The sequence below is a fragment of the Ceratotherium simum genome, chromosome 7 (genome assembly GCF_057802395.1).
Source record: "Ceratotherium simum simum isolate JZ-2026a chromosome 7, ASM5780239v1, whole genome shotgun sequence".
Lineage (NCBI taxonomy): Eukaryota > Metazoa > Chordata > Mammalia > Perissodactyla > Rhinocerotidae > Ceratotherium > Ceratotherium simum.
In genome coordinates this window covers 83,884,054-83,893,721 of record NC_141906.1, presented here as the reverse complement: position 1 = coordinate 83,893,721, position 9,668 = coordinate 83,884,054, and the positions used below count along the sequence as shown (strand labels likewise).

General features: G+C 47.1%; 1 protein-coding gene across 1 annotated transcript in view; it reads left to right on the top strand.

Annotated features, from left to right (window-relative positions):
- The first annotated feature begins 402 nt into the window (after window positions 1-402).
- The window catches only part of OPCML (opioid binding protein/cell adhesion molecule like), a 497,258-nt gene continuing 487,992 nt past the window's right edge, over window positions 403-9,668 (top strand). The window contains exon 1 of the mRNA XM_004438487.3: window positions 403-1,076. Coding sequence (XP_004438544.1) covers window positions 910-1,076 — 167 coding nt within the window. The 5' untranslated portion in view covers window positions 403-909. The remainder of the gene's footprint in view (window positions 1,077-9,668) is intronic.

Sequence of the window (9,668 nt, the reverse complement as noted above, 5' to 3'; positions counted from 1 at the left end):
CTGGCGCCGGCACCGGAGAAAGTGGCGGTCAGCGATGGAGCTGCTGCCATGACAACCCCGGCGGTCTGGGCCCGCGCGCGGCGGGGCTGCTCCCGGGAGGACGGCGGCGCGGAGGCCGGGGGCGGCCGCTGAGCGTGGCGGCCGCGCGTCCGCGCGTCCCGAGCCGCGTCCCCGGAGGAGGAGGGGGCGCCGCCCGCCCAGCTCCCTGCGCGCCCAGAGCCTGCGCCGGGCGGTGCTCCGCGGGCTGGCGAGCGCGGGCCAGGCTGGCCGCCAGTCGCCGCCCGGGCTGCGGTTGAGGACATCCACGGCACCGGAGGATCCTCAGGCTGAGCCGGCTGCGGGTCCCCGCGGTGGAACTTTTTACCGCCTTTGGGTTCCAGATTTGAGACTTGGGCTGCTTTATAAATATATCTATACATATGTGTGCTCTCATAAAACACTTTCTCCTCTCCTTGCAGCAGCTTTATGTCAGAGACACTTGCCTTGCTTCTTTGGGTTATAAACTTTTGATGCCAAAGCTCTGCAGAATGTGCCCAACTGAATCTTAAAGTAGCGTCTTGAAGAGAGAGGCAGAGAAAGCGCAATCTGTGACCTTCATCCCTGCACCTTCTTCCTTCCTCTCCCTTCCCGGCTGCCTCCCTCCTCCCCAGGGGAGCGTCAAGAAAGCTCTTTTTGGATGCAGGAGGGGGCATCTGGTTCTGCCAGGCGGGAAAGCTGAGGCAGGATTTGTGAAGAATCAGTAGACTCCGGAGAGCCTGGACTCGTCTCTTCTCCTTCCCCTTCTCTGCTTCTGCCTTGCTCCGTCCCTTTCCTCTCTCCCCACACCACCTCCTGAGACCCGCTGGTGTGTGGGGCGGGGGACAAGGACCTTGCCGCTGCCGGAGTCCTGGGAAGTTGTGGCTGTCGAGGATGGGGGTCTGTGGGTACCTGTGCCTGCCCTGGAAGTGCCTCGTGGTCGTGTCTCTCAGGCTGCTGTTCCTTGTACCCACAGGAGTGCCCGTGCGCAGCGGAGATGCCACCTTCCCCAAAGCTATGGACAACGTGACGGTCCGGCAGGGGGAGAGCGCCACCCTCAGGTAGGGAGCTGTACTTCAGCGGGGGCCTGAGCCCCTTGGATGTGAGGATTTGATTATATGGGTAGGGGCAAGCAACGGAGAGAGAACAGAAGGCTTGCGTGGGGGGATTGAAGCCTGTGAGAGGGCCTTTTGCAGGCCCAGAGGTGCCCACTTGCGTACTGTGGCAGCTAACACCCATTCTCCTGGACAGGTTTGTCATTTGCTCTGGCTTCTCTGGCCCAGGATCTTACAAGTGATCACTGAGGTCCATGCTTGGACTCCAAGAATCTGTGAGGCCGTGACATGGCTGGATTCACTTTGCCTTGGCACCAAAATGAGACCATGGGAGCCCTGGAACTGAAATACTGGGGGGTCAGCCTAAGGTCACTGGGTGCCTTGGTGGCTCTCTCACAGGCCGGAAGGTATGTTATAAGGCAGGATAACCTCCGGATGGGCTGGCTCACCCCCATCAGAGAAATAACTAAAATTCAGGCTCTGGAAATGCCAGTGCTGGCCATGGCCCTTTATGAGTCTGCTCAAGATGCAGCCATCCGTGTGAACCCTGTGTGGTGCTCCTGGCACCCCTGTAATAAATGGCGAGGGCAGTTTTATCTGTGCAGTCTTGGGCCAAGGAAAGGAAGCATGTAGCTTTTGTGCAAGGACATCACTCTGTGGGAGAAGCGCAATAGGAGAGCTTTCTGTTTTACCTTAATGAGTTACAGAGGATTGCTTACGTGCTCCAGGCAGAAGGGTGGAGATTCTTGGAATATGAACCTTTGGGGACTGGGCCTGCTGCAGCAGAGACTTTAATAAAAATGCAGCCACCGCTTTCCACCAGCTCAGCAGATATCATCTTTTATCCCTTTAATGAGGCAGTTCTGGTCCTCGGAGACAGATTCAGGGACATCCCAGCTTAACTCTGGCTCACCGTGTACACAGGGTGAATGCATTTGCCCTGTCTATGACTTTGATGGTTATGGTGAAAATAAAACATTCTGCCCCAGATTCTGCAGCCAAAAAACCTGGCTTCTCCAAGGAACAGATGAGGGTGGTGTTTCCTTCCTGTTCTCTTGGCTCCCCGGTTGAACTCTCATATCTAGACAAACCTCTCCCTGGGGAAGGAAAGACAGGCTTCATGGGACACCAGCTAGTCTTTCGTGAGCCCAAGGACTGAGGCTGGATTGTTGCCACTCTGAGAGACTCTTAGCTGAATCTTCTTTTGAGCTTGAGAACAGGTCCCACAATCCTGTCTGCTGGTACTCAGGGGCCCCAGGAGGAGAGAGAAAACAGGAGGATGGAGACAGACCTCCCTCCCTGACAGCGGGAGGGAAAATCTTCCTGGCCATGTGGGCACCCCTCAGCCGGTCCCAGTCTAGAGTGAAATATGCCTGCTCCATTGCCTCAGGAAGTTTCAGGATCCACTCCCTGAGAAATAACTTGTGGGATGCACATTTGCAGCAGACCAGTTGGCTCAAAGATTTGAGCAGCACGGAGTCTACAGTGCACCTTAAACAAGGAGATGTTGGTAAATGTTATAGGTGGGAAGGATATTGACGCTGCCACACACCTCTCTTTATCTTCTAATCTGCTGCGCGGGGCAACGGGGCCCAGCATTGAATAAGGCTCAGTGTTGAACTTTCCAAAAGCCTCTGTCCTCCTCTTGCCCCTGAAAGTTAAACCAGAAACTTAAAAACGCCAGCTTTCTGCTTTCCTGGATGCACTAAGACTATTCCACCAGCAGAGGGCCAGCTTCGATCTACCTTTTTTTATTAGCTGTTGGCCTGTTTTCATGATCTTCAATTCTAATGTTTAGCAGCTGGGCTTGGTAATGGGAATGGGAATTAAAAAAGGAAAAGCTGAATAGTTGCTTTTTGTGCTTTGTGGAGAAGAAAAACCAACCTTATATGTTCAAGTATAACTGTTACCTGAGTGCATGCTGTATTTTTTAAAAAGTAAGCACGTCTTACGTTGATTTTGCCTCTCCTTTTCTGTATAATTTGCCCTGAAATTCAGCACATTGTCCACATTTTAATCTTTTTATATCCTCTTTCTTTTACCTTTGTGTTCTTCTCTTTTATTACTTTCTCCCTTCATTTTTATCATATGCCTCCGTTTTATATGCTTTTGCCTATTATTCATTCTCCTCTTTTTTTGTCTTCATCACTTAATTCTTATTATTCCCTGATTTTTTAAGGTTCTGATTTCTCTGCTATCACAATGTTTCTGAAAACAACATAAATATCTCCTGCAGATTTCGGGGGTCCCGATCTCTCTCCTTTTGTTTTCTGTGCTCCTTTGGTTCGTGGGCTGACAACCGTGTGCCTCCTCAGAGGGAGGGGCCGTGCTTCTAGTCTCTGGAAGTCTGTAGCCTCGAGCCCCAGACAAACGTGTCATATTTTATTTTGTATTGTTTTTGCTTTTAAAAATTGTAATTCTGAAGTATGGTCACTCTTTATTCTCCTTAAAGGTGTTCTGCTGGGATTTCCGTGTTTGGGAATTTAGTGTTCTGCATGCAGCAAATGTTCAGAATGTATTGAAAGTATTGAATGACTCCCACGCCGGTCAGCCGCGCAAAGTCTTTTCAAATGTGGCTGCCCTGGATCGGAGTACCCTTAGCCTGTTTCTAAATCTTGAGTGAAGTCACAGAGGAGGCCAGAGACTTAGTAGGAAAAGCAAAGACATGGAGAAAGCTGGGTCCTCCTTTGACTTTTCCCATGAGAAATTGCACAGATTAGAGAAGGACGGTTTCCCTCCCCGAGACGGCAGTTTTGTAGTGCGAGGTCTTTGATTGCATTGAGGGGCGTCAGGAAGTGAAGTGCCAAAGACCACAATGAAGTTCCGAACGTGGATGAAATTCATTTTGTATAAATGAGGCAATATTATCTTCCTCACAGCTACTTCACAGGGCTACTTGAAAAGTAAAAATAATTATTTGAATACTGAGTTATTTTGCCTACTTGGAAGAGAGATGATATGGAAAATGAAGGTGGTTTTCACTATGGCTGAATTATAGTTTCTATGAATCTGATTTGAATTCATTGTTACAAATGGGCCCTCTTGGCCAGAATCGTTTCATTACAATTATCTGCTGTTGGGTTAAAAATGTTCTGTGCCTTTCCATTAGATTAAATATGACAAGAATCTAGAAGTCCTGTGTCTGAATCAGTGCCCACGTCAGGAAAGGAGCCCAGGATGTTCCGTGTGCTCAGCTGGTGTCTTTAAGCCATTTCGGTTGCATGGGTGATGGCTGATGTGCTTTCTTCATGGGCCTCAATCTCCCCTAAATTGGCTTCATTTCCTCAGTGGAACCACATCACCTGTGAACATGAACATTATGAGGGGATGGGAATTGTTGCTGTAACTGTTCCACTCCCACCAACATACTGGGTGTTTTTTTTTTAAATTTTTTTACATGGCAGGATAATCAGTTTTGCTGATCCAGGCTTGCTGATCTGGGATTATACTTAATAATTCTTTTCTAAAATGTCCCTGCATTTTCATTTGTAGTTCTGAGCTAATCCGCTCAGAACCAAGTATTTGAGGGTTAACTCCTGCTGAGAATAATCTGAGCAGCAGGATTTTGCGAAGCAACTAGGGCAGTCAAGTTTCCAAGGACAACGTTCTGTTGTTTGTCTGGGTGTTTGCCTGGGTGTTTTGCACTCACCATCAGCAGCTTTTATTTTTGTGTAAATTGGAAAATTCAGAGTAGCCACTAGGTTATTCAAAACAAGTGTATGACTTTTGCTTTTCAGTGTTTACGTTGCCTAAGCTGAGTAAGGACTTGGATAAGTGCAAAGGCTTTGCTCTTAGTCTGGGAAGATGAAGACATAAAAAGATGCTGAAGCAAGCAGAGGTCCATGAGGGACCCCTCAAGTGGTGATGCTAACCCGGGCTGCACACTGGAGTTCCCTGGGATGCTTTGTAAAAAGTCCACTGCCAGTCTTCCAGACCAATGAAATCACAGTCTCTGGAGTTGGACATAGGTGTGGGCATTTAAAAAATCTCTTCCAATATTTCTAATGTGGAGCCAGAGTTGAGAACCACCACTCTACAGCCCTCTCCTGCCCCAGAGCATGTGGCTGCTGTGCAGTGGCCCTCCCCCCACTTAAGTGTCTCCCCATGAGTGCATGTATCTTACCACTGATGGGCTGTCTTGTGCTCCAGAAAGAGCACTGGGCTCAGGGGCCTGAATACCTGGGTCTGATTCTTATTTTACCACTCACAAGTTACATGATTTTGAGTACTTCCAATTGTGTACACATGGGAACAGTATCTGCCCAGCCTGTGACGTCAGGTGAGATGAGGTGTATGGCGTTATTCTGTTAACTGTAAAGCAACATATACGTGCAAGTTGCTACTGGTGCTGAATGGAACTCCTCGATAACAACCTCTAGTACTCTCAGTCTCTTCCAGTTTCATCTGCTCTACCTTCTCCCCCTCCATTCCCACACACGTATACACCTTTAAAATGCACTAGTCTCTTGCCGGTTCCACTTGGCATCCTGCGTTCTGCTTGTGGTCAAGAATTACCCTCATCTGAGTTCCAGAAACACTAGCTACATACCTCTGTTCTAACAGATACACACTGTGGACCTGTCGTTTATGTGGTTATGGTTAGACTGGGTGCTCCTGGAGGTTAGGAGCCATGTCTTCTGTACTGAGTACAGATATTGTGGTGGATACAAAGGATTAAAAAAATAAGTATTGGTTGAATGCTTTAATCCATTTTAATGGGACTCCTCCTCTCATAATGTAGTAACACCTCTACAGCAATGAAGAGCTTGTATGGAAAGGGCTTCCTTCTCCTCAACCTGTGATGCTGGGACACTCAGGCACAGCAGTTGGTGAGAGATCTTGGAGGCCTGAAGGACTTTTGGATTCTGCTTAAATCACTTGCCAGGGGGACAGTTGAATCCACCAATGGTTACATTCTGATCTAGAAGTATGCAAAAGGCTTCACTACCCCTACAGGTAAGACACTGCGCGGGGCGGCAGAGTTGAGAGGAATTTTAGCAGCGGTAGAGTCATATATGTGGAAGTGAGTCTGTCTCCGTGGAGCTATGCGTTGCTGTAGATACAAGGAGAAACCAGAGCAAGGAGGCAGGAGGGAGCAGACAGGCTGCCCAGCGATTCACCTGGGAAGTGGGTGTGCCAGGATTAGGGCCTGACTGCAGGATCCGGCAGGCTGGAGGGGCAGGGCTGGCTAGACTCAGACACTGTCTAACGTGACTAATTGGCAGGAACGCATCTGCCTCCCCAACACAGATGCCCCATGCCACACATCAAAGCAGGGGCTGGGAAAGGAAGTTTTAAAGCATTCAAGATATGTACTCCATGGCTTTCAGAATTGCTTTGGAAAACTCATTAGCTCTTTTGTTCATGTTTTTGACCTTTAAGTAAATTTGACCCTTGGGTTCAGTTTCGTTCTGTCATTCTCATTCTCCTTCCTGCTTTTACCATGCCCACTGTGTGGCTGGCTCTGAGGGAGCAGGGGAGAAGAGCGGCGCTGGTAGGCCTGAGTTGCAGATCTGATGGGGTTCAGCAGTGGGATGCAGTGGAGAGGAGGAGCCAAACAGGTCTTATTTGACCTTCCCAAGGGAAGACTTTTAAAATGACTTATTAACGGGAGGGGGAAGTAGTCTTTGCGGTCAGGAGATAAAAGGGAATATGGTTCAAGACATCTTTAGGGCTGGCAGAAATTTGCGTTGCCTATTAACTTAGGAACAAGTGTTAACCTTTCTTGATATATTTTTTTTAATCCAGACAAGACAGCACCAGATTGTTTCAGGTCTGTTTGTTTATTATTTTCCCTGCAGGAAGATGCTTTTGCTGATGTTGGGTTTAGTTGAGTTGGAGAGAAAGGTGACATGGGGGGGGTGGAGTATTGGGGCAGAGGTTGCATTCTCAGTCTCTTCCCACCTCCAAGTAAATGACACCTCCCTGGAGCTTCTAGTACCTGGTGTGTTTTTTTTTAAGACGTGAAGATTGAAGTTGTGACATCTCTGCAGCTCAGCACTTACCCTGCCTCAGTCTGCGTCGTTTCCTTGGTAGAGAAGGTTAGAGAAGGGAGTATTTGAGCTTGTCACACTCACTACAGGATCACACTACACCCGTAATAAAATTTGCAAGGCGGGGCTTTTAAAACAAACAAGCTCTATTATCTATGATTTACTATGTGTCGGATGCCAGGCCAATTACTTACTGTTTCATGGAATTCTCAGAATGTCATGACCCCTAATGAGTGGCCTGGGAGGCTGAGGTTGAGGAGAGTTAATCACTTGCCTTTGGTCACATGGTTGTTATGTGATGGGGTCTGGCCTTGTTCCTGGAAGACTTTTTTTCTTTGTCTCAATTTTCTAGTACCCCACTCCCAGGTGTAGAGAACAGAGAAAGTCTCCACGTGCTGCAGGCGGAACAAACAGAAGCACTCTTTCTGTTCCCTGGACCTCTGTTTGACCAAAGGTCAGGAAATCTGCCTTTCAGTTGAGGCCTGTAGCTGTGTGCTGTCCACCTTTAGCAGTCTCCTTTGTTTCCTGGTGCTTCACTCCCGGCACCTGCACTGAGTCAGTGTTGCTCTGTCTTCTGGGGCTGGAAATAACGCATGCTGTGCACAGTGCACACGGTGACAGCCGCCGGAAGGGTCCAGCACACTGTCAAGATGGTCACTGGTGCTCTTAGCTTTGAACTTGTCCTAAATGTTGTAGTCTCCTGTTACATGACCTCCCACAGCACACACAGTATCTCCAGGGACCCTGCAGACCGAGACAAAGTAAGCAGGTAATTTGTTGACAGGAACCCACTGATGCAGGAGTATTTCCATGAGAGCTGTGAGGAAAGGAGGGATCTGGATAGAAGTAGAGAATGAACAGAAGCAATTTTTTTCAATCCTGAAATATATGTCATTGCATAATGCCCTTTCCCCATCCTTATACTCATATTTTAATTCAAACCATTAGTGCTGTGAGAACAGAGAAGCACTCCTTCTCCTCCCCTTGCTGATGATTCACACCCTAGAGGCAACCGCGTGACCCCTCTGGCCTCCTCTTTCCAGGAGACGGTACATTTTGCTTAAATCAAAGAGATGCTCAAGGACTTGACCTGGCTTCCCATAAAAGTGCTGATCAATAAAATTTTTAAAAATTAGTTTTGAATATTAAACATTTTCAATGGGTCTGAAAATTTATGGTATCTCGATTAACCAAGTTTCCATTGCATAATAGGAACAAAGAATGTTTTAAGTGGTTGTTAAGTATTCTGGCTAGGACACAGAAAATAATTTAACTCATAATTACCCAAAATGCTATATACTAGCAATGAAGAATAATAGAAAACAATGTTGTTGTAGAAGTAATTACACAAAAGAGAAAAAAAATGAATACAATAATTTTCTATTTATCGTGAATGCCAATGCTAAGGAAAAGTGGGCCTAATTAGAGGAAGATAATATGGAAACATTTTCTCAAAGATGTTTCTGAATAATTTCAAAAGTTTTGGAGTTTGTATTATTGTTTCTATTGTGACAAATTTAATTTTAAGATGCATAGCTTTCATTTTATTTGATTCAAGTATACATTTGCCACTTCTCTGATGATTCGGAATATTTTCATAAATATTGATGAAGAAAGGAAGATAGATAAAGGAATGGAAAAATGGAAAGAAGAGAGTAGGAGAGAGATTTTTCCCAAGGTGTCAGCTAAGAGTTGAAGGAAGAAGAAGGAGCTAAAGAGGAGAGGAAGGTGCGTACCTATGAGAAAAAAATAGCCTAAAGTGGAATTACCGAATAGTCAAAGGTAGAGAAAGGAAACAAAGTAGTAGACAAGAACTACCATCTCCCACCTGCTGAGTTTCTGGTGTGTGGCTGTCTCCATCCCGATTGTCCAGGTCACAGGACCACACACACAGGTGTCCAGTGCTCATCCTAAGTCAAGGCAAAAAGCATTTAGGGCTCAGGTTCTCGTTGCTCTAGGATCCGGCTCTTTCTGAACCTTGCTTCCCACCTGCCCACAACTGTCAATCCTCCTGTCACTGAGTCCTAGCCCATGTCTCGCTCTCTGTGTTGGACTTCCCCCAGGCCCTGATGATCGGGAATCGGGAGTCCTTCCTTGTCCTGCCAGAACCTCTCCTCCAAGAGACCATGTCCGCTCTTGACCTCATTCCTCCCAGCCTGGTGGTTTATGGACTTTCCAATGCTTACTGTTTGCCTGCCCACCGAATGTCCATTTTGGAGACCACTTCACATGTAGGCAGCGTGTGAGGCCTAGGCCAAGTCACACTTGCTCCTCTGCAGTTAAATTGTTTATTCTCAGTCATTCTCAGATATGTGGATTGTCATATCAGATATTTGTCCACCTTGACTGAGATTGATTATGAATGATGCCATCACAACATACAGTCTCTTGCTCACTGTTTGGAACTCTCCGTGCTGGATAAAAGGAGGAGGCGGCATCTGTGACACAGGGAATTGAATTGGTCAGGTATTTTATTGGGGTGGCCATGCTCACGTTGAGATACTTGACTATCAGTCCCCCTGTGTAAGAGGAGGGAATAATAGTATTATACTTTGTAGTGTCCTGTGCTTTCTATACCAGCTTTAAAAATATTTTTTTTCCCATT